Source organism: Nelumbo lutea, chromosome 1, assembly GCF_056320005.1.
Source record: "Nelumbo lutea isolate HS-2025 chromosome 1, American lotus-T2T, whole genome shotgun sequence".
Taxonomy (NCBI): Eukaryota; Viridiplantae; Streptophyta; class Magnoliopsida; order Proteales; family Nelumbonaceae; genus Nelumbo; species Nelumbo lutea.
This window is the reverse complement of record NC_142684.1, coordinates 217,172,359-217,196,906: the sequence shown is the minus strand read 5'-3', so window position 1 is coordinate 217,196,906 and position 24,548 is coordinate 217,172,359. Positions and strand designations below refer to the sequence as shown.

General features: G+C 39.9%; 1 protein-coding gene across 2 annotated transcripts in view; it reads left to right on the top strand.

Annotated features, from left to right (window-relative positions):
- Positions 1-20,992, top strand: part of LOC148881011 (transducin family protein / WD-40 repeat family protein) — an 86,066-nt gene extending 65,074 nt beyond the window's left edge. The window contains exons 12-18 of one of the 2 annotated variants that reach the window (XM_088963205.1): positions 17,250-17,473; positions 17,908-18,041; positions 18,693-18,962; positions 19,048-19,226; positions 19,396-19,634; positions 19,751-19,858; positions 20,577-20,992. In XM_088963205.1, coding sequence (XP_088819331.1) covers positions 17,250-17,473; positions 17,908-18,041; positions 18,693-18,962; positions 19,048-19,226; positions 19,396-19,491 — 903 coding nt within the window. In that variant the 3' untranslated portion in view covers positions 19,492-19,634; positions 19,751-19,858; positions 20,577-20,992. The remainder of the gene's footprint in view (positions 1-17,249; positions 17,474-17,907; positions 18,042-18,692; positions 18,963-19,047; positions 19,227-19,395; positions 19,635-19,750; positions 19,859-20,576) is intronic. The other variant, XM_088963206.1, reaches the window with a different exon arrangement.
- The last annotated feature ends 3,556 nt before the right edge of the window (positions 20,993-24,548 follow it).

Genomic DNA, 24,548 nt, shown 5'->3' with positions numbered 1-24,548 from the left:
CGTACAAAACACAATTACCAGGAAGAAAAGTCATTGAGAAATTCAAATTCTTTGTCAGAGACTCAGGATACCTCATCTCGGGATCTCATCAAGTAAATCCAAGAATAGAAGGAACATGATAAGGTCCCCACACATCAGAATGAATAACATCAAAAGAAGATGAACATCTTATATCACTAGATTTAAAGGAATGTGTACAATGCTTTCCAAGTTAGCAACCTTCACACTCCAAACTTGACAAACTAATAGACTCAAATAGCTTTGGAAACAAAAGATTCAAAGAAGAAAAAGGCAAATGACCTAAACAATTATGCCAAAGCATAACCTGACTCACAGACCCTGACTCACTATCCCTGCTGACATGATGACTCTGATGAGGAGGAAGCACATCCAAGAGGTAGATTCCATTCACTTCACGACCACTCCCAATCGTCCTCTTTGAATCCAGATCCTACAAGATACAATGACTAGGAGAAAAATTACTAAACAGTTAAGGTTTTTAATCAAACTACTAACAAATAACAGATTAGTACTCAATCTGGGAACATGAAGGATAGAGGGAAGGGAAATGGAATCACTAATCTTGACAGACCCCTTCCTAGCAATGGGAACATGAGATCCATTAGCTGTGGAGACCCTGTCTCTGCCAGAACAGAGCTGGTAAGAAGAAAAAATAGTGGAACTATGGGTCATGTGCTCTGAGGCTCCATAATCTATAATCCAAGGAGGTCCCTCCTTTCCTGAAGTAGAAACATAATTTGCAGTGGCATGTGAACTATCTGTGTGAGCAAAGGAAGTAGAGTGTGCTCCACCAGAACTGTGTGAGCCAAGGAGGTCCCTCCTATACCTAGCTGTCCACTTGTTGTTGAACTAGAACTGGTTGTATCCCGCTGTTTCAAAAACTGCCCATACCTCTCAAATTCGACCCTTACTGCAGCAGCTGCAACAGACTCCAGAGTAGCTGTAGTAGGAGTGGTCGGAATGTCACCAGTGACTGCCATGTGAGCATTTCCCTTCTTATTTTTGAGTCTACTTGGCACAAGATGGGGGTGAAGCTTCCAACAAGTATCTCTTGTGTGTTTAGGTTTCTTACAGTAGTCACAAATCAAATTCTTTTTGTCTTCCTTCTTGATTTCACTGCCACCCCGGTCTCCACCTTGTTTAAGTCTCGCAGTGCTAACCATGGCTGATTGATCAAACCCAGAATTTTTCATCATCACATTTGTCTTGCTCTCTTCCCCTGACACAAAGGCATATGCCTAGGAGAGAGTAACACTATCCCTAAAAAGAATGTGTTGTCTTGCAATATCATATTCGGGGTTAAGGCCAGCAAGAAATTCAAACACCCTATACTTCTCTAGGAGCTTCTGGTAGGCAGTTGCATCCTTAGTGGTTTCCCAAACAACTGTCTCCAAATGGTCAATCTCCTGCCACAGGGTTTTAAGGGCTGAGAAGTAAACAGCAATAGGTCTATCTCCCTGCCTTGTAGCAATAATATAATTTCTCAACTGGTAAGTCCTAGCAACATTCTCCCTCTGTGAATAAGTTTCTGCAACCCCATCCCATATTTCCTTAGTTGTATTTGCCCACAAAAAGTTTTTACTTATATGGGGCAGCATAGAATTACACAGCCAAGTCATCACCATATAGTTCTCCTGTACCCACCAGGAGCTGTTAGTCTCTTGTACCCTAAGTAATTCGAACCATCCAACTTGTTAGGTGCTGCCTAACTCAGGGTTCGTAGAGTGAACCAAGCTTGTGAGGAAGAGGAAACTGACGGGAAACAGAGAGGGGAAGAAAAAGGGATTCAGAGGGAGAGAGAGAAAGAGAGAGGGAGATTTGTTCGGATGGAATTGCCCTCTTTATTTCTTCTTCGGGTTTTTATAGACAGGTAAGTTATTTACAGTTGCAGTCTGTTACAAGATGGTTACAGCTTGTTGTAGGACTGTTATTCTGTTCTAACAGTCAGCCACTTGGGCTACATTCTTGCTGATGTGGCTTCTCCCTTTTCTTGTAAACTTGGTATGCATGCTGGCTATTCCTGTGCACAGGCCTTGGTTTGCCACAGCTCTTGGTCTTATCAATACCCCCCTGGTTAAGCTGGACCTTGCCCTCAAGGTCAATATGGGGGAACTGGTGTTGCAATTGTAGATAGGGTTCCCATGTTGCATCCTCTTCTGGTAGTTGTGACCACACAACTAAGGCTTCTGGAACAATGTGGGAGCCTTTCTTGACCCATCTGAAATCAGTGATACGCACCGGCTCTGTTTCTAGGTTCATATCACTTGAGAATTTTGGAAGATGTGGTTGAGTTATAGCCTCCGGGTTCAAGCATTTTTTGAGAACTGAGACATGGAAGACTGGGTGCACTCTTGAATCTGGTGGGAAATCCAATCTGTATGCAAGAGGTCCAATTTTCTCCAAGATCTTGAAGGGTCCAAAGTAGCGAGGTGCCAGTTTGTTCCATCTCTGTTTTTGTACAGAAAGCAACTTGTAGGGAAGCAATTTCAAGTAAACCATATCACCAACTTGATAGTGTGCTTCCCTATGGTGTTTATCATATGATTGTTTCATCCATTGTTGGGCCCGGAGTAGGTTCTGTTTAAGTTCCTGTAGAATGTTGTCTCGATTTAGCAGGTGTTCTTCTAGTGAAGCTACTGCTGTGGAGCCCTTTTCATAGGGAATCAGTGTGGGTGGAACACGACCATATAATGCCCTAAAAGGGGTCATCCCAGCCGATATTTGATAGGTAGTGTTGTACCACCATTCAGCCCAATGCAGCCAGCTGAACCATTGTCTCGGCTTTGTTCTGGTGAAATTGCTGAGTCCGCTGGTAACACCATTCTACCTTTATAGTACAGCACTGACCCTTGGATAGCATACCCCTGTTTGTCCCCTGTTTGCTGCAACAACCGTGTCTTTATTGCTTGGAGTTCCTTATCACTGTGGGCTGCCTCCCTTAATTGGTCCCATAGTGCTGTCATGGGTTGTTGGAATACCTGCAATTGGAGTATGTTTTCCACTCCATGTTTGGGTTGACGTGACAGTGCATCCGCAACCCTATTTGTTGCTCCCGGTTTGTATTCAAAAGTGTAATCAAAGCCCATTAACTTTGAGACCCACCGCTGCTGATCTAGAGAAAGGATCCGTTGTTCCAATAGGAATTTCAAACTTTGGTGATCAGTCTTAATTACAAACTTACGGCCTAGCAGGTAGGAGCGTCAATGCTGAACTGCTAATACAACTGCCATCAATTCCCGGTTGTAGACTGAAGAGTGGTTTTGTGTGGTCGACGATATTGTGAATGCTTTTATTGGAAAGAAACACAGCCGCAGACAGCAGCAGTAATGGGCGTTAAATTCAGTGTTCCTATCTTATCTCTTAGCTAGATTCAGTGTTCCTATTTAGTAGCATTATTATCTCCTATTTAGAGAAAATGTTTGTTAGGAAGTTTTCCTAAAGAAGGACTCTTGTAATTTCCTATTTAAAGGAGCAGATGATATTCAATAAAATTATCGATATTTTCAGTCAAGAAAGAGCAGGGGAGAGTTGGTGATCTCTTTAACAAATCACCATTAAGGCGCTAAAGATAGGTTCCTCGAGAAAAAGGAGAAACAAGTGAAAACAGCAAAGAGGTGCGCGAGATCCTATTCGCGGGCCCTTAACAATTTGGTATCAGAGCAAGGCGTCATGGGTGACTTTGAGCAATTGAAGACTAGGGTTCATGATCTGGAGGACAAACTCGTGGAAAACAGCAAGGAGGTGCGCGAGATCAAGGACGATGTCCGAGAATTGAGGCGCTTGATGAGTTATATTTTTCCAGCAAGGAAAAGAGTTCAGAAGGGGCTACAACCACAGACGGCCGCCGACCAGACATGGCAGAATCGTCTGGCGAGCAACAGGTCATAGCCCAGGGAACCGCGATCATTCCCAAATATAGCAGGCTGGATTTTCCTTCCTACAATGGAGCTGGAAATCCTTTGGGATGGCTGTACAGATGTGAGCAGCTTTTCCGCAACCAACGGACAGAGGACAGGGACAAGGTCATATTAGCCGCATTCCACATGACAAAGGAGACGCAGCTCTAGTTTTATAAATTGGAGCAGGAGGAACCTGGGCTCAGTTGAACCCAATTCAAATCCTATTGCCTTCTCAGATTTGGGCCCCCATTAACAAGCAATCCATTAGGCGAACTAATCAACCTCAAACAGACTGGAACTATGGCTGAGTATCAGCATCAGTTTCAGACCCTCCTTGCAAGAGCATCTTCGGTACGACTAGATCAACAAGTTGACATGTTAACCACGGGATTAGTGGAAACTTTGAGGGTGGATGTGGAGATGCAAAATCCCCCCAATCTGGTTACTGCTATGAATTTGGCTCGAGCTTTTGAACGAAAATTGCAACTCAACCACGGAAGTATCAGTATAGGGCGGCCTCAAACAACATGGGCAGCTCCGAAACCACTCAGAATGGCTCCATCTTCAGCAGCCAGCCGAGAACAGAAACCACAAACGAGCAACAATTCCAGATCGGCATCCAGTGTGGGCAGCAGCGTTGTTGCACCCCCTATTAAGCGCTTGTCCAGGGCTGAGATGGCGAAATGCAGGGCGAGGGGACAGTGTTTTAATTGTGATGAACTTTACTCAGCAAGGCACAAGTGCAAGAGACTTTTCTGCCTCCTGGTGGATGAACAAGAGGAAGATGAGGATGAACCCTCTTCATTGGAACCCGAGATTTCTCTCCACGCAATTACTAGAATAAAAACCTCTCAAACTATGCAGTTGCAAGCGCGGGTAGCAGGGAAACCAATACTGATCCTTGTTGATTCAAGAAGCACACACAATTTTGTAAGTGAACAAGCTGCCCTCCAATCCAATGGAAATCAAACCGAGACTGCAGGTAGCTGTAGCAAACGATGAAAGAGTACACAGCCTAGGCATCTGTAAGGGAGTCCAAATACAGGTCAATTTTGAATCCTTCTTTGCTGATTTGTTTGTGCTATCCTTGGATGGATTTGATGTAGTTCTTGGGGTGAAATGGTTGATCACTCTAGGCCCAATCCTATGGGATTTCAATGCCCTAACGATGATCTTCCACTTGAATGGAAAGTAAGTCACTTGGTAGGGTAAAGTGGTGAAGGCCAAATACCCACAGGTTCATGTGCTCCAAGATGAAATGACACACGTAGCAACCATGGAAAGGCTCCTCGCTGATTTTTAAGAAGTATTCTAAGAACCCAAAGGACTTCCTCCTTCCCGAGCTTGCGATCACCGGATCACTCTGGTGACGGGTTCAAAACCAGTGGTAGTAAGGCCATATCGCTACCCACACCTACAGAAAGATGAGATAGAAAGGCAATGTGATGAAATGCTGGAGCAGGGGATCATCTGCCTTAGCCGTTCCCCTTTTTCTTCCCCGGTCCTGTTGGTGGCAAAGTGGGATGGTACTTGGAGATTTTGTGTTGACTACAGGTAACTTAATAACCAGACTGTCAAGGATAAATTTCCTATTCCCATTGTGGATGAGTTGTTGGATGAACTTCATGGTGCCCAGTATTTCACAAAACTAGATCTAAGATCGGGGTACTTTCAGGTTCGAATGGCTTCCGAAGACATTGAGAAGACTGCCTTCCGAACTCATTATGGCTACTTTGAGTTTTTAGTTATGCCGTTCGGTCTCACAAATGCCCCATCCACATTTCAGTCCTTAATGAATGAGGTATTTCAGTCTCACCTTCGCAAATTTGTTTTAGTATTCTTTGACGACATTTTGGTTTACAATAAAACATGGATAGAACACGTGCATCATCTAAGGATTATTTTTGAGCTACTGCGCCAACACAAGCTCTTCCTTAAACAATCCAAGTGCTCCTTTGGAGAGCGCCAGGTCCTTTACTTGGGTCATGTCATTAACGGCAAGGGTGTAACAGTGGACAATTCCAAAATTCAAGCGATCAAAGAATGGCCCAAGCCCAAATCCGCCAAGGCTCTACGCGGGTTCCTCGGTTTGGCAGGATATTACCGCAAATTTGTACAGAATTATGGCGTGATGGCTGCCCCATTAACCAACCTGCTGAGGAAGAATGCCTTTCATTGGGACAATGCAGCTGACACGGCTTTTGCAAATTTAAAGAATGCCCTCTCCACCACTCCAGTTTTGCAATTACCGAACTTTGATCTTGAGTTTATAGTTGAGTGTGATGCATCCGGAATAGGGATTGGCGTCGTATTACAGCAACAAGGGCACCCGATTGCTTTCTTCAACTGTAAACTAGCTGATCGTCATTTGAAATTGCCAGCCTATGAACGCAAATTGATTGGGTTAGCTAGAGCAGTCCAACACTGGAGACCATACTTGTGGGGAAGATCATTTGTTGTCAAAACTGATCACTATAGCCTCAAGTACTTGTTGGAGCAGCGACTTGTTACTTCTCCCCAACAACATTGGGTTAACAAGCTACTTGGGTTTGATTTCCGGGTGGATTACAAGGCGGGATCTTTAAATCGCGCCACAGATGCATTGTCTAGGCATGAAGAGGACATTATGCTCCTTCGTGGGATTTCACGTCCTCGAGTCACCTTATTGGATGACATCAAGAAAGAGATGCCACAATCAACAGAGTGGACGACTCTTGTTCAGAAAATTCAGTCTAGAACTACAAACTCCAATTGGGCCCTTACAGATGGGCTTGTGATGTATAAGGGTCGAACATATCTCCCGGCTGATTCCTCTTTGATTCCCTCCATCATCTCCAGTATTCATAACTACACCCATGAAGGCATTCAGAAAACACTGTATTGCGTCCAAGCTGATTTCCATTGGCAAGGTATGAAGGCCTCTATTAGGGACTTTATACAAAACTGCTCTATTTGTCAACAACACAAATGGGAAAATCTGCATCCAGTTGGTCTTCTTTAGCCCCTTTCGATCCCAACGCAGATATGGGCTGATATTTCAATGGATTTCATAGAGGGACTGCCCAAGGTTGGGGGAAAATCAGTTCTTTATGTAGTGGTGGATTGCTTCTCTAAGTATGCCCATTTCATCCCTCTTTCTCATCCGTACAGCGCTACTTCTGTCGCCCATGTCTTTTTACTCACATTTTTCGTTTACACGGGTTACCGGAATCTATTGTCAGCGACAGGGACCCAGTTTTTACTAGTACCTTTTGGAGGGAATTGTTTCGGTTAAGTGGTACCACCTTAGCCTTTTCTTCCGCTTATCATCCTCAATTAGATGGTCAAACTGAGGTGGTGAATCGAACGATTGAGATGTATCTTCATTGCTTTGTTGGGGATCAACCGAGACGGTGGGTTGATTGGCTTCCTTGGCCCGAGTATTGTTATAACACTGCTTATCATTCTTCTTTAGGAATGACACCCTTCCGAGTTGTCTATGGCCGTGAACCTCCTCGTTTGTTGTCCTATGAACCTGGTTCTACTCGTTTGGAGGAGATTGATCGTTACTTACAAGAGTGAGATGCTCTTTTGGCTGAAATTTCTCTTCATTTACAACAGGCACAACTCCGCATGAAGCAAGCCTATGACCAGCATCATCGGGAATTGTCGTTTGAACCTGGGCAGGTTGTTTGGTTGAAACTTCAGCCTTATCGTCAGCGCTCTTTGAGTCACAGGGCTGTTCCTAAATTAGCTCCCAAGCTCTATGGGCCTTTCAAGGTTTTGCAGTGAATTGGTGAGGTTGCATATAAGCTGGAACTTCCAGAGCACAATAGGATTCATGATGTTTTCCACATTTCCTTGCTCAAGCCATTTAAGGGTGTTCCTCCTATCAGTGTTCCCTCCTTACCACCTTTGAAGGAGGGCAAAATCATTCCCCAACCTCAGTCTATTGTTCGTTCCAGAATTAACCGAGGTGTTGTTGAAGTTCTGGTGGAATGGGCCAGCTTACCATTGGCTGAAGCTACCTGGATTCCTTTGATTGTGTTCCAAGACACCTATCCTGAATTCGAGCTTGAGGACAAGCTCTTAGTCCAGGAGGGGAGTAATATTGCGGATGCTCTTATCTCTTAGCTAGATTCAATGTTCCTATCTTATCTCTTAGCTAGATTCAGTGTTCCTATTTAGTAGCATTATTATCTCCTATTTAGAGAAATGTTTGTTAGGAAGTTTTCCTAAAGAAGGACTCTTGTAATTTCCTATTTAAAGGAGCAGATGATATTCAATAAAATTATCGATATTTTCAGTCAAGAAAGAGCAAAGGAGAGTTGGTGATCTCTTTAACAAATCACCATTAAGGTGCTAAAGATAGGTTCCTCGAGAAAAGGGAGAAACAAGGGAAAACAGGAAGTTTTCCCCGTTAACCGACCTGTAACGAGATCCTATTCGCAGTCCCTTAACAGATGATGCCTTACTGAAGAAGGCAAGGAGCTGACCATCTTGCATCAGCACTGCTCCCACGCCCAGTCCCGATGCATCGCACTCAACCACAAATGGTTTGTTGAAATCCGGTAAGACTAGAGCTGGTGGGGATGACACCGCTACTCTTAAGGCTTCAAATGCTACTTGGGCTTTGTTGTCCCAGCTGAAGGAGTCCTTTAGAAGGGTTGTCAGTGGTGCTGCAATTATCCCATAGCTTTTAATGAAGCGTCAGTAGTACCCTATGAGTCCTAGGAATGCCCGGAGTTCCTTGGTGTTACGTGGCGTTGGCCACTGTTGGACGGAAGCTATCTTGTCTGGATCTGCTGAGACCCTTCTGTCTTCCACCACATGGCCCAAATAGTGTACACGGCCCTGCCCAAAGGCGCACTTCGATTCTTTGGCATACAGTTGATTTTGTAACAGAATGTCTAGGGTGATCTGCAAATCCACTAAATGTTGGGCCCATGTGGGGCCGTACACCAAAATGTCGTCAAAAAAGACTAATATGAAACGACGTAAATGTGGCCTGAACAAGTCGTTCATTAAGGCTTGGAAGGTAGCTGGGGCATTTGTGAGGCCAAATGGCATAACCCGGAACTCATAGTGGCCATCATGAGTCCGGAAGGCTGTTTTTGGAATGTCACTTTCATGGACTCTAATCTGATGATATCCAGCCCGTAAATCCAACTTTGAAAAAATTCTTGCAGTCTTGAGTTCATCCAATAGCTCATCTATTATTGAAATTGGAAAGCGGTCCTTAACCGTAATATTATTAAGTGCCCTATAATCCACACAAAATCGCCACGTCCTGTCTTTCTTTTTGACAAGAAGAATGGGTGAAGAAAATGGGCTGTGGCTGGGTTGAATAAAGTTTTTATCCAACAGTTCTTGAACTTGCCTTTCAATTTCTTGTTTTTGAAAATAAGGGTAACGGTAGGGTCTTACATTGGTAGGAGGCGCATCCAGCAAGAGTGGAATTCTGTGGTCATGATTCCTTGTTGGAGGTAGGTCCATTGGCTCCTTGAAAACTGCAGCATATTGCTGGGGGATGTTGCGGAGCTGCTGTTTGTATTCAGCTTGAGTTGCTGTATCCTGGGTCTGAGATAGCATTGGGCTTGTATGATTTGATCCCCAGATGATGAGCTGATTCAGGTCTCGTGCTTCTTTCAACATGGATGCCAAGCTTACTGGGCTGGCTCGGCTAGCTGAGTGGCCTTGCAAAATGTACTCTTGTACCTTCTATCGTGAAATCCATGGACAAACAGGCCCAGTCGCATAGAACAGGCCCAAGTTGCTGCAACCATTGAATTCCCAGTACAATGTCAGCCCCACTTAACTCCAATGGGTACAGATCAACCCGAAATTGTTGATCTTGGATGTGTAACCCAATGTCTGTGCAAATTCCATCGCATTGGAGTGAGGTCCCATTTGCCACATGGACCTTAAATGAGGTTGTGGGCTGAATTGGCAATCCTAATTGTCTAACTAGCACAGTGGTTACAAAGTTTAGAGTGCTACCACTGTCGATTAGGATAGACACTTGGCGACCTCGAACTAAACCCACCACCCTCATGGTTTGGGGTGATGAGAACCCTGCTAAGGCCTGTAGCAATATTTCTGGTTGTATGGTCTCAACCCAATGTTCTTCAGTTGACGATCCTTCTTCCGGTTGCTGATCCTCCTCTTCCTCCTAGGTTTATAACAGGAAGGCTTGTTGAGTTTTGCATCTATGACCGGGGACAAACTTTTCTTCACAGTTGTAGCAGAGACCTTTGTCTCAGCGGTTTTGCATTTCTGCCCACGTTAATTTCTTGAATGGAATAATAGGACTCGGGCCTAAGTTACCTGGTGGTTTGCTTAATATGCTGTTGTCTTTACTGGACCCCGTCCCTTCCGGTCTTGGTGCAGTAAATGATTTGTTCGTTTGCTGCCAGAGCCTGTTTAGACGTCGGGCTTTAGCTATCTTTTCTTCTTGGGTGCGGGCTAGGGTTGTCGCGACCATTATCGTTGCTGGGTGCATCGCCTTGACCTCTAACCGGATTTCTTCCTTGAGTCCTCCCACAAAAGCTCCGACCAAAGCCTTCTCCGGCCACCCTTGGACTCTTAATGATGACGTTCAAACTCCAATTAGTAGTCACAAACACTTCCTACTTGTTTTATCTTTGCAAGACTCTCGTTAAAATCTTCATAACCAGAAGCCCCGAATCGGACGCACAGAGCATCCGTGAAGTCGAGCCATGGAATACGGGGATTCCCTCGGCGGTACCATTGATACTAGAGGATGGCATCTCCGTCCAGATGCTTTGCTGCCAATGCCAACCTGTCTGGTCCGAATGTTACATTGTATTCAAAAAATCTTATCGCCCTGTATATCCATGGGATGGGGTCTTCGCCTGAGAAAACTGGGAAGCTCAGTTTGGTGTTTCTTTCCAGGGTGGAGCTACTTCTTCGGTTGCTTCCTTGGCTAACTCGATCTTGGTCGTTTTCCCTGTCTTCAGTCGGCGGGCTCTGCTCCAATCTTTGCAAGATTTCTGTTAAAGTATCCTTGATACCTCGCATCTCGCCTGAAACTTGATGGAGCTCGACTTCCACCTGATCAACTCAGGCCTCCATGGTTGTAGATCGCGTATTGGTCATGCTCTGATACCAATCTGTTAGGTGCTGCCTAACTCAAGCTTCGTAGAGTGAACCAAGCTCGTGAGGGAAGAGGAAACTGATGGGAAACAGAGAGAGAGAGAGAGAGAGAGAGAGAGAGAGAGAGAGAGAGAGGTTTGTTCGGATGGAATTGCCCTCTTTATTTCTTCTTCGGGTTTTTATGGTAAGCCGTTTACAGTTGCAATATGTTACAAGATGGTTACAGCTTGTTGTAGGACTGTTATTCTGTTCTAACAGTCAGCCACTTGGACTACATTCTTGATGACGTGGCTTCTCCCTTTTCTTGTAAACTTGGTACGCAGGCTGGCTATTCCCGTGCGCAAGACTTGGTTTGCCGCAGCTCTTGGTCTTATCACAACTTAACTGTAGTAATGGTCCCAGCCCCGAAAAGGTCTCCAGCACCTCCTCCAACTGGTCCCGTTTCCCTCCCAGGCTTGTTTTCAACTCTGCTACCTAGATTACTGTAATATGCAAGAATATCAAAGAAATCACTTTTGGTACCAACGGCACCCTTCTAGTGCCCTAGATGGACCTCCCACAAAAGATTCCTTTTTTATGGGACGGGAGAAAAGAGAAGAGGCAGCCGCTCTCTCCAGAAACCTCCAAATCAGGCAGGACTTGAACCGCCCCCTACAGAAAACTCAAGGAACCCTAAAAAATTAGGGCGCCACTTCCTAGGTCAAAACTGAAGAGTCCAATAGAAACAGGACTCTCCCCCTTTCTCTAGTTTTTCCTGATTTTGATCGGAAACCCTAGACCAGCTACAGGGCAAAACAGATCCACCAAAAAATCCAAAAACTAGGCTTACCTGAGATCTATGATCAGCCTCTTGAATCACCATGCAGTCGGCCGATCTAGGGTTGCATGAGAAAACAGCTCAAGGGACCTTCGGCCTGCTCTGATACCAAGTAGAAATCACTGTTTGGAAATCTAGATGAATTCTTTGTGAAGAAAAAGAAGAAGATGAAGTGTTTCAGCAGTAGAGAAGAAAAGAGAAGAAAGAGTAGGATGTCAACCAGAATTGAATTAGGTATGGCTGCCAACCCCTCATTATATTTTATACTTAAAAGAATAAGAGATTACAAGAATGCCCTTAGCAAGGTGGCTACTAAAGTAGCTGAACAGTCACAATTTAAAAACATAAGCTAATGGGCCTAAAGCCCAACAACATCCTAACTTAACAACTTAAAAAATAAGAGCTAAATAACTGAGCCCAATAACTAGAAATTGGCCCAACTCAACATATCCTTAAAGTAAAAATTACAAGTATGCCCTTATATGGCGGTTGAACACAAAAAACTCAATGGGACTTAAAAAAGGCACTCCAAAGGGTCCCAACAAGTGTGTTGTGGTCCCCACTACCTATCTAAACAATAAATAAACAAAATTAAAACTTGTTTGGGTCAATACTCAATAATCCTTTAAGAATGTTGATGAGGAACTTTGATGAAGAATTTATGGGTGGATAAAAGAGCAAGAGACTGCAGCCTGGTTCCATAGAGGAGCTTTGAGAAGACTCAGATAGCTAACATCAAACATATCAGTCATAGCTCAATGGGAAAGAAGATCAGCAAATTGATTGGCAAATTCTTTAGCTAAACAAGGGGTGCATAGGAATCAGATTTTTTGGGCTCAATTGTAAGCTTGTTGATACAGTTTAGAGGCGGCACCTCACACCCCTTTGTGGGATCTTGTAATATGTATCCTTTGTGATATTTTTAATAAAATCTTTATTATCTATCAAAAAATAATTGTTACTTGCAAAATCAAAGAGAAAAATCACTCGTGAAGTGCCTAGAATCAAGGATCAAAGTATCGGTATCGAGTATTGTATCGAACAACTTGGATACGGATATGGAAATGGATATGCTTGGAAAATGCTTGGATATGGTAGGAAAATGTATACAAATTCCATAATTATATATATTATTAACAATAAGTTTAATGTCAAAATAAATATAAATAATGTATAAAGACATAGGAATTGTATATTTTAATGGTATATATGAAAAATATATTACAATTAATATAGTGTGATGCATAGATATTATACAATTTTATTGATAATGCATCAATCAAGAGTCTAAGACAAATTATATGGAGTTTTACAAATTAGTACATGTACAAAGCCATTATTGCTTAATTTTTCTATTAAAGTACAAGGCACAAAACATATGCAACTATTACATTTGAATTATTATATCATTTTTTTTCTATTTTACTTTTAATTTTTAACATTAAGAAAACAAATCAACTAAAAAATTAATTCTCAAATGTTTGGTAAACAATATTTCAATTTTGTAAACAAAAATATTATTATAAAATGTAAATTAAAATATCAATTAATAATTTATAAAAACAAATAATCTTAACTTAAAATATATCAAACCTATTAAAATTTTGAAAATTCATAAACTTTAATTACTAAAATATATCAAACTATTTTTATAGATTTTTTAGAATACAAATTATTTTTCTATATAAATGTAGATTAGTGGATTTGATGGATTCAATTTATATTATATTCTCAAATATTTTGTAAATAATATTTTTATTTTTGTAAATAATAAATATAATGTTATATAATGCAAATTAAAACATTAATAAAAATTATAAGATACATATCATGTGCAAATTTATAAATATTAAGTATTAAAATAATTTTTTTATTATTAACATTTCAATATTTTTTATTTGTATAAATTCTTTAAAATAAAAATCATTTTTGATATATATGTTGATTTGATAAATTATTTATTCCATCAATTTATAAAATGCTAATTGTAAATATATTTTTTTTAATTTGTAGTTGGAGTTGTTGACTATAAGTGTATGTTGCATGTTTATATTGCATATTTGCATTTAGACATTAATGTTAATAAATATTAATTTATTTCATTTGTTGACATGAAGTAAAAGATGTTTTAGTGGTAAAGTTGCATGCCCACGATGCCACATTGGACAACTAGGGTTCAAGTCGCGCCAAATTCTTATTTTTTATAATGAATCACCATCACCTTTGTTGTCAAAGTCGGGTTCAATACGCTTCCATATCAATGTGTATTGGACCATACCAGTCGATACTATATGATACGTGCCAATGCAGTAGCATATCGGACTAATACGCATGACTGGAAGGATATGCCTCCAATCATAGCGTATCTCTTATCGGTTTGGTCCGATACGAGATGTATCGTGTCAATATTTTAATCCTTGCCTAAAATCACTATAGGGCAGGGGAATCATTCACTACTCTTAGCATAGGCCGTAAGTTCTCAAATAAAACTCAATTACTCAATTCATCGTTCCTCCATGTTTTTGGACTTTATACACACAAGCAGACTATAGGGGTGTGAAAGGATGACAGATCCATCATATGGATGGTCGAACCCTACAGGTAGGTTGGGCAAATTTTCAAAATTTTCTCTCTCCCGTGTGGGAATCACATTCCCTATTTTAGAAAATTGCATTTTCAAGGATCAATCTTGAACCTAAATCATACCAGATCTGAAACCAAAAGGTAGGAGAGGGATATACTTGATACGGAGTAGTAGTAACCCCCAACAAAGGTGTTCACGCCCAAGGAGATTACCAAAGACTGCTCCCACTGAAGATGGCACAGCGTAGGGTGGAGCATAATAAGCAGGATGGCTCTTCAGCAAGAACCTTATTCTTCACCAAGAATCTGATGGAGGCCGAGTGAGCACGACTTCATATCACCTTTTCTGCCAAAAGGTGATATCAAGAACCCTTTCTTGATCGCTCGTACAGGTGGAGATCGAACTGGTAATGGCGGCAATAGCAGGAGAAGGCAAGAGCAGAGGATGGCGTTAGTCCAACTGTATGCTATCTTCTCTCTTGTATCAGTAAAACTGAAGGATGATCTGGAGGTTCGCCCTGCTCCTCTATTTATAGCCTTAAAGAGAGCATCTCCTAATCCCATTAGGAGTTTCCTAATCCAAATCTTGTATTTGGATCTGGACTCTCTTTAAGAGATAAGGATAATCCCTTATCTTATCTGCAGATAAAGATCAGCCCTCCTAATCTAATTAGGAGTTTCCTGATCCAAATCTTTATTTGGATCTGGACTCTCTGAGTGGATAGGGACAATTCCTTATCCTATCTGCTGATCTAAATCCCAGAACCGCCCCTCTTTAATTAATCTAATTAAGCCAGTTTGAATTGGGCTTTAGGCCCATTAAGTCCATGTGCTCACTTATCCTCCAAACTGCTACCTAGTTGGATATCCTTGTATGGTGTGGGACCCAAACATTGATCTACACATCAGCCACATGGGTTCAGCCCAGCCTCTATTACAAGGCCTGGCCGAATTCACTGTAGGAGACAGTGAACCCTTGAGTCCATCACCATGGGCTCTTAATGGGCCCAACATTTACACTAAATGGTCCTTGGGTCAAGCCACCTTATAAAAACCCAAGGACTGTGGGCAGATGCAAGATTAGCCCATCAGGTATTACCCTCAATGGTCTTACACTTAACCTCTCAGCCCATAATGATCAAGCATTGCCCGACAAGAGAGGACCTCTCCCTCGGCTACAAGGTACAGTGTTGCACTCTCTACTCACATGGATCCCGAGAATTAAAACATTTTGCAAACATTTTGAAACCATGATATATATATATATATATATATATATATATATATATATATATATATATGTATATCTCTATATAAATATATTTCGCAAAACAAATTTCAACGGTTGAAATCAACAGCCGGCAATTTTGGTTTCCATCAGAGAGAGTGCATCCCCGATCATTCACTTTGTCCGACAAAGGGGTTGATCCTGTCACTATGATCACCCTCTCAGATGAATTCTCGAACTGTCCCAACATACCCAGGTTTTGACCCCCTCTAAGGATCTTACTGATTGGCATATCAAAGACAGCCCAATCCGACACCTAGTGTAGTATCATAATCAAGTCTAGGGGTCAGGTGTAACATTTCAGTTTTGCCCATCTATCTCCAAGGTCCAGGGCAATACTGGAATTCTGGTCCAGTTCAGGGTTTCAAGAAAACCTACACTGCATGTACCTCAGTTCTCACCCTAGCAGTTGAGACAAGCCACCCCAACCAACTTGGCGGCACATCAGTGTTAGCCTTGGCAGGATAAATCTCCCCAGATCTATCCAACGGCTGTGAATATTCTAAACTAACATGAGTCTCATATGTGTCCAGTTTAAGGGTATTACACAGAAACACACCATAATAACATGAATCACATATGTACTTTATTCATTTACATTAAATGTCATAATGTACATCATTTTGATTGGAGCTAAGGGCATACACTGTCTAACAGGGTGACCTATCCTGCTAGAACTAGGACAAATAGAAGTTATAGAATTGCTACTATCATAAGAAAACAAAGTTCCTAAATGATTAAATCAACTCCAAAAATTCTAAACTCAAATTAACTATAACTAGACAAATCAAACTACTAGGCCAGCTCTACACACAATATGTAAAGTGATCAAAATACTCCCATGGTCCTACCATCAAATTACAAAAAAAAAAATAGAAAATCCCAATTTGGCTCTTTGGCTCCTACATCACATACACTGTAGGAGTTTCAAGCCTGGGCAGGGTTTCAGTTTCATATAAAATTCAGGAAGAGTATAGAATATAAAATAATTTTCATCTTATTGTGCATTTGAATCACTGTAGCATCATTCAAAGATCCTCATATCACTTGCATATGGCTGCACAAATGTTTTGCTATTCTACTCTATCTAGGGCAATATCTCCTACCAAAGAACAGAACCGAATAGTTAGTTAAATAGCAGACAAACTTTGTTCTGTAGGTACAACAAGTTCTATGTCCTGTCTAGATGTGGCTATATTTGGATAACAGCCAAAATTAATTTCTTATGATTCTGGAGAGCATTCCCACCCTGTATCCTTCCACTGTGTGACAGGAAAGCTAACTGTTCATTGTGACTAATTAAGAATCTCCCTCATGAGATGGATATTATGGGTACCTGTATATTGCTTTTATGTCTCCAATAATCAAATGGGAATATATATATATGCTATTTTATGAAATCATATATAAAGCAAATCATTAGCCATGTTACTATACTTTGTTCAATATGTCATTCATATTTTCCTAAAATCTGCTTGAGTTCCTTATTGTTCTCACTACACAATAGATGCCCTTGTTTCATCGTTTTGAGATTTAATATGTACAGTTTGGCAAGGACAGAGCTACTGCAACCTATGGTGTGCTGCCTGCTGCAAATATTCCTCCACCCTATGCACTCGCATCAATATCAGCATTGAAGTTTGACCATTGTGGACATAGATTTGCTACTGCTGCATTAGATGGTACTGTATGCACATGGCAACTTGAGGTTGGGGGAAGAAGCAATGTCTGCCCAACAGAATCAGCTCTCTGCTTTAACAGTCATGCATCGTATGTATCTACTTAGTAAATGTCCGGAGGGTGATTCAAGTTAAATTTATAATTATCTTGTCCCTTTCTAATAAGTATTAAGTATAACTACATATACCATCATTCTATCCAATCACTTAATAAGCCATTAGGTTCAAAGTCACAGTATCCAGGTGGTAACTACCATCTGTTCAGGATTGTTATCAAATGCTAATCTGGTGATTTTCATCATCTTACTTTGTTTTTTTTATTATTATTATTTTTTAGATGTTGTCAATCTAAGGGATGCTCCATTTACTATATAGTCTGAATTGATACAAGTTTAGTGCTACCAAATGCCCCCTTAATCCCAACTATTTAGGGTCAGCTTCCCTATTGTCCATCTGTCAATCATTTTTCAGATTATGCTCTAAAGTAGCTTTTAAGATGAACATTATATTGCTTGCAATTTGCAGGGATGCTTCTTATGTGGCTCCAAGTGGGTCAATAATTGCTGCAGCTGGATATAGTTCTAATGGTGTTAATGTAGTCATATGGGACACGTTGGCTCCATCTTCTACATCGCAGGCTTCTCTAATATGCCATGAAGGTTTTTCCCTCTTTGAAAGATCATAAAATGAATATATGAATATATGAATTGGGTGCACGTTGTTTTTACCTTTACAGAAAAAAAAAATAGCTGAAATAAACCCAAAGGTAGAGAGGATTGTGTAATACTAAGTTTTACAAAGGAAAAGACAACAAGTAATGTACTTTGTCTACATAGGAGTTTCAGACTTGAAAGTCTTTAAATGTAAGACAAAATTTTGCCAAATTACAGTGTTTTCTCTAGTTAACCACATAAAAGTTACAAAAAAATGAAATGAGAATGCATGGTGTTTTTTACAGCTTCCATTTTTGAAAAATTGGCACACCCTAAGTATAGGGTAAGAGTACCTTTAGAAGACAAAAGAAACCCTGTATTAATTATCTGTCACAATAAACTAGAGCTATATTTTTGCCTCATCATTTGGGATGTGCAAGCTTGTAAAAAAGAAATGTGATGTGTCTAACTCAGCACCAAGAGAAAATTAGGATATGCATCAAAAGGTGAGATTATAGAAACTAAACATATTATTTCTCTAGTTAACCATATGATTCAATGGTTACAACTATCAGTCCGTATTACCATCATTTTTTGGATTTATTCTTTTATTTTAATTTATGTAATTGTGCTTATGTTTTACTTGTTCATGTGAAGGTGGTGCACGTTCTCTTTCCGTGTTTGATAATCACATTGGAAGTGGTTCTATTTCTCCCCTTATTGTCACTGGGGGAAAGGGTGGCGATGTTGGAGTTCATGACTTCCGTTTTATTGCCACTGGAAGGACCAAGAGGCACAGACTTTCTAATACTAATGAGCAAAATATCAAGTGGTCTTCACCACATGATACAGACTCGGGCATTTCCAGCAAATCTGGGGAACAAAACCTGAATGGGATGCTTTGGTACATACCAAAAGCTCACCTAGGTACTTCTTTTTATGTGATTATTAGTAATAACTAAACTGCATGAAAATTTTATTTGATTTGGGATTTAATTTGATGTGAGTGAAGGGAGTGTAACAAGGATATCTACCATTCCAAATACAAGTTTATTCTTAACGGGGAGTAAAGATGGAGATGTCAAACTTTGGGATGCTAAAAGAGCCAAGTTGATATTCCATTGGCCAAAATTGCATGGAAGGCACACCTTTCTGCAGCCGAGCTCCCGTGGCTTTGGTGGAATTGGTCAGGTAACCTCTTTGGTTGTCATTTCATCTTTCATATTTATATTTAATGTGGAATAGAAAATCTATACATGTATGAAGCTTGTTGGAAAAAATGGAATCATAATTTTTACTAAAGCAGTTAGTTATGTATCTTTATGACTGCATTAAGTCATATTTCTTGCTCATGATGCAGGCAGCAATTACAGATATCCTCGTCCTTTCTCATGGTTTTCTTACGTGCGGTGGAGATGGAATTGTTAAGTTCGTTCAGTTTAAAAGTTTTCAGTAAAGAACCCCACCAAGAAAAGGAAAACTAAAAGGAAAAGTGAGAAAGTCTTGCAGAGCATTCTGAAAAACATCATGGTGGAGAACCAAGCACAAAGTGCTTTAAACGCTGAAGGATGTGTAGCTACTTAAGTGGCATGAAATTTGGTATCACTTTCCAGTACTGTCTCATTTAACTTTTCTACGTTCAGCTAATTAAGTATTTGATATTTATTTGTTTATTTGGTTTTGGGTCTTCTTTGATGATGATAATTTGGTTTTAGGTCTTAGGGAATTCAGACCCCAAGGTTGCCACATTGAACCACCAAGTCTGTGTCATTACTTCTTTTCCACCACTCACTGGAGCTTCAACTATATCATCTGCTCAGCTGGTACAGTAAGACTGTTCTTGTTATCATGCATCAGGCAGAGTAAACTGCAACACTAGGGACACATTTTTCATTAAATTGTTGATCATGTGGCAGGACCTTGTCAGCATAATATACTTGGAAGTCGAACTGGTTACAGTTTTTCCCCACTTCTGTTCATTCTTAAAAAAGTTGCAAGATAACCTTGAAAATATGCAACCTTACCATTCTTGTCATAGGACCAAGAAATGAAGTCGTATTCAGCTAATGTGAACTTCATTGGCACCTTCTCCATGTGTATTTCCCATGTAAACAAATCTGCCATACATTAAATATCTAACCAAGCCTTATTTGACATCAGAGGGTTTGTCCAATGGCCTGTTGCTTCTGTGATTGGTGTACCTCCTACTAGGTCTCCACAGGTTCAAACCCATAGAATCCTAAGTTTGTCATGTGCCATGGTACAGGGATTGAAGTCCCCTATCAACACTCTTGCAATTTCATTGTGGATATTTTCACCTGAACGTAAGCCCTTAGTTACAAAGGAAATTCCAACCACTAAACTTAATGCTGAGTTAGAATTCTTTGGGAGGTCAAAGTTTGTGTTCCATGTTTAATGGCGTACTCTACCATCATTCTTTGTATTTATTGTAAACACAGCATGACTTTAGCCTTTGAGTATTCGTTGGATGATGCATGTTTCAGTTGCCTTTATAATTGTCTGGATTTCCTGTCCATGCAGGCTCTATAATGTGCTATCATTGTCATCATCACCATTATGATTATGATCATAATTATCTCCGCTGAGAAGTACTTGCTCCATAATATGTAAATTACAGTAGCATGCAATGGTGACGTGGCGGTATAACTGTTGGGGCAGCAAATGTGAAGGAAAGGAGATTTGGCATGGCATTTCTCATTTAAACTTATTTTTTTTTTCAATTGGTTTTGGTTTCTTACTTAATACAATAGTATGAAGCTTTTTTTATCACAGAATATAAAACAATATTGTTTGAACGTGTATATACAGAAATACCTTGTACAATAGATAATCCTGAAAATGTATTTCAGATTACTTCCCCAAAGATTTTATGACTGTTCCACTGGATGGTCTTTGAATTATGTCAAAAAGGAAATAGCATATTGTTTTATGCCTTACCAATGTGTCATCCTTTTGGATTCAATATGGTGCCTAATACAATTTCTTGAGATTCTTTTTCTATTAAACCTTTTTGTTTATTTGACTATTTCATCTTATGAATTTCTACTTAACTTTAATTGGCTTCAGTCTGACAACTCTGATCAATTCATTCTAATGGATTCCTTCCAGTTATTTGATGATTTTGTTGGGAATCATGCAAAGACAATTTCTATTTGACCAAGCTAATTGTGCAAGTATTTTCCAATTAAGAAGCACTGGCCTCTTGTACAAATTACGTATTAATAATACTATAACTATAGTTTACCCTATCCTCTATTCTCGCTTATTACTTCACTTGTTTGGATGACCACGCAGCAAAAATTTCTCTTTTTATTGACCCTAAGTCCTGATACGGCCTTGTATCGGCTCCAGCACTCTTTTTATTGACCCTAAGTCCTGATACGGCCTTACTCCTACGTGAAGGTAGAGGAAAGAAGAATGGGGAAGAAACAGAATGAGAGAAGGCAGCTAGGAAGATTGGGCAGAAAGTTTGGATATTATTTCCCTCTCCCTCCATAATACAACAAGGGACAATATATAGAGTCATGCAAAATAATTAACCAAAACAACTTAACAAATAAGAAGCAAATCTCCTTGATTATAGGAAATCATCGTGACACAATTCTCTCCATCTGTTCTCCTTGATTAGAGGTCCATCATCTCCACAAATCTGTCTTGACAGATTTCCTTTATTTGTAGATGTAATTATCATCCATCCAATGTGTTGCTTTCCTTACTCGGGTGGAACGTCCAACTTTGTGCTCATCTTGATTGATATTTTCCGGAATTGTTGGTGTATCAAGTCCCCAATCATATGAGCCAAAATCAAAGCTTTCATTTCTAGTAATACCCATCTTCAATGGGCACTTGAAAGGTCGATGCAAATAAACCAAATTTTCTTGATATTTGAGCTCTTGGTAGAGTGGTGTGTGTATATATATATATTATATATATATATTTGGGCGGGACGTCCAAGTAAAAACATGGAAGGAAAAATAGAACTTCAACAAAAAAAAGACATAATCGGACCGACCCAGGACCAGAATCGCTTTGGCCGCTGGTTTTCGGGTTTGTGGTTCGACTGTCCTGTTTGAATGGATGGCCTGTTCTTATGAAAAATAAAAAATGGTCAAAAACCACTGTTCGGATCAATGGTTTGACCACCTGGGTCAGTGGGGCACTAATCAAGTCAACGGTTTTTGCCCTAAAATAATTTTATGATGAAACAGAACCGATTGCCTAGAGGGTTTCTGGGTCAACCGGTCCAACCATTTGGTCTGGCTTGGTTTTCTAAACCTTTGGTTTTTCTTCTAATACCATAACCAGTACCAAGGGTAAGGAAGACTTTAGAAGAACGAGCTCATGGAAAACCTGCAGGATCATCCTAATACCATTGGCAAACTGAAACAATGAGTCATTCAAAATCTTTGAATCTAGAGAAACTAAGGAAGACCTTGACCTCGAAGATGGATGCCTCAAAAATGGGTGGAGCCATCTATGGCACCTTGGGGGAGCTAAGCCTCATTATCACCATCTAGGCAATAGTTTTATTTTCTATTGTCTCTCTAGGGATATTTTTTTACCCTATTTTCACCATATGTATGGACCATGGAGTAGGATAAGGGTTTTCCCATGATCTGCTAGAAGATAGAATACTTGCAAATGTGGGGGAACTTACCTACCTCGACAAGTACAAGATAAATTAGGCAAAGGAGGAGGCGAGGAGCGGATCTGTTTTAGGGCTGCAAGTCAGATCAAGTTAGGTCAGGTTGAGTCCAACCCTAGCCTAACCCTAAGTTCTAAACCCCTAACCCAACCTATCCAACCCTAACCCTAACTAAACTCCTTCAACCCTAACCCAACCCAACCCAAGCTAGGCTCGGGTTTGGCTCGACCCAACCTTTTTTCCTTCCCTTAAAATCTCGTAGAACTTCTTAATCCTAGATCTTAACTCAACTTTGACTACATATATTAATCTTATGTTTTATTAGTATTTGTTTGTCAATGTTTTTATTGGTTCTTTAAGTACAAAATATTCAAAAAAACATAAAATATGTTATTAAGGTTTTAGCATTTCCAATTAGGATTAAGTGAAGTAGTTACCTTAAATGATAGTATATGGTGGTACAATTGATTCAAAGAGGGGCTGTTATGGTTTTGTTTGTTTTTTTAACTCTGATGGGAATTTTTTTTGCTGCTACAGGGGGAGGTGCTTGATTAGAGATGGATCGATTGAAGTGGAACTGTGGTCACTTTGGAAGGCTTTATGTTTTGTGAAGGAAAGGAATTAATATTTTGGCTATCATTGTTGTTTTGGATTGTTCAATCCTTGTTAAGGGCCTAAGTTCTACTTCTTGTGAGGATATCCCCTTTTTTTGTTTGCCTTTGATGGTTAGTTTGTTTAGGTTTTACTTTTTTCAAAATTTAAACATGTTGCTTGCTCATTCTATGGCAAGCATGGCTAAATGTTGTGAGAATGATCGGTTGTGGGTAGATGACTCACCTCCTTGGATGAAATGTGCAATGGATGTAAATAGGTTTTTATAATTCTATCGATCAAAACCAACATTGGGAATATTTATTGTACTTATATATAAATTATTAGGAAAATATTCTCCATGTATGGCTGGATGTTTTCTATTACTTGGAGATTAATTTGATTAATTAATCACATAATTGAGTACACTTACACATGCAATCTCAAGTTAGATGTCATTGATAAAATTAAAGTTTCTCATCTCAAATAAGTTTGCCCTTGCAAATCACAAGTCACAAATCGCAATTTGCAAATTACAAGTTGCAAACTGCATCTGACTTGAGTGGTGGAACGCATATACTTATGAGGGTGTGTCTTAACACTTTTGAGAAACTGAAATATAGCGGTTGAATTTTAAGTTAAATCTAAAGGTCATGACTTCATCAATTTAAATATAAAGGTAACAATCATTAATTATTACTAACTGTGAATAGTCATATAATTTAAATATGTAATTGTACAAAAAGCTTCTCCAAACAAATATGTTTCTCTTCATTTTGACTCTCCAAAATCTATGATGTATGCTAAGCCATTTTATATACAAGTTTTTCACACAAGTTCACAAAACATTCTTGTCTCTCTCAATTTGAATTGCTACTATCTCTTATAAGGTATTTTAAGAGGGTTTTCAACTTTGTTGGTTGTAGTTTCTTATTCGAAACTCTGTTGTATTTTATGAATGAATTTGTTGTCTATAACCCATAACAAATTCAATCACTTAAATTGGGGCAAATAATGTTCTAAATATAGTATCTTTAAATACGCCTTAAAGTTTTTCCTCCAAATTTCTATAACTATATTTTGAACTTTGTACACAATGTTTGCTTTCAAGAGATCCCATCTCCACTTTGAAGTGTGGGGATTGTGGCACAAATTCATAACATACCTAGCATTGAATTGTTGTAAATTCCATGTAATAAAAAACTTATAATGGAATGCTCATTGCTTTGGAATATAAATCATGATTGTAATGTTGA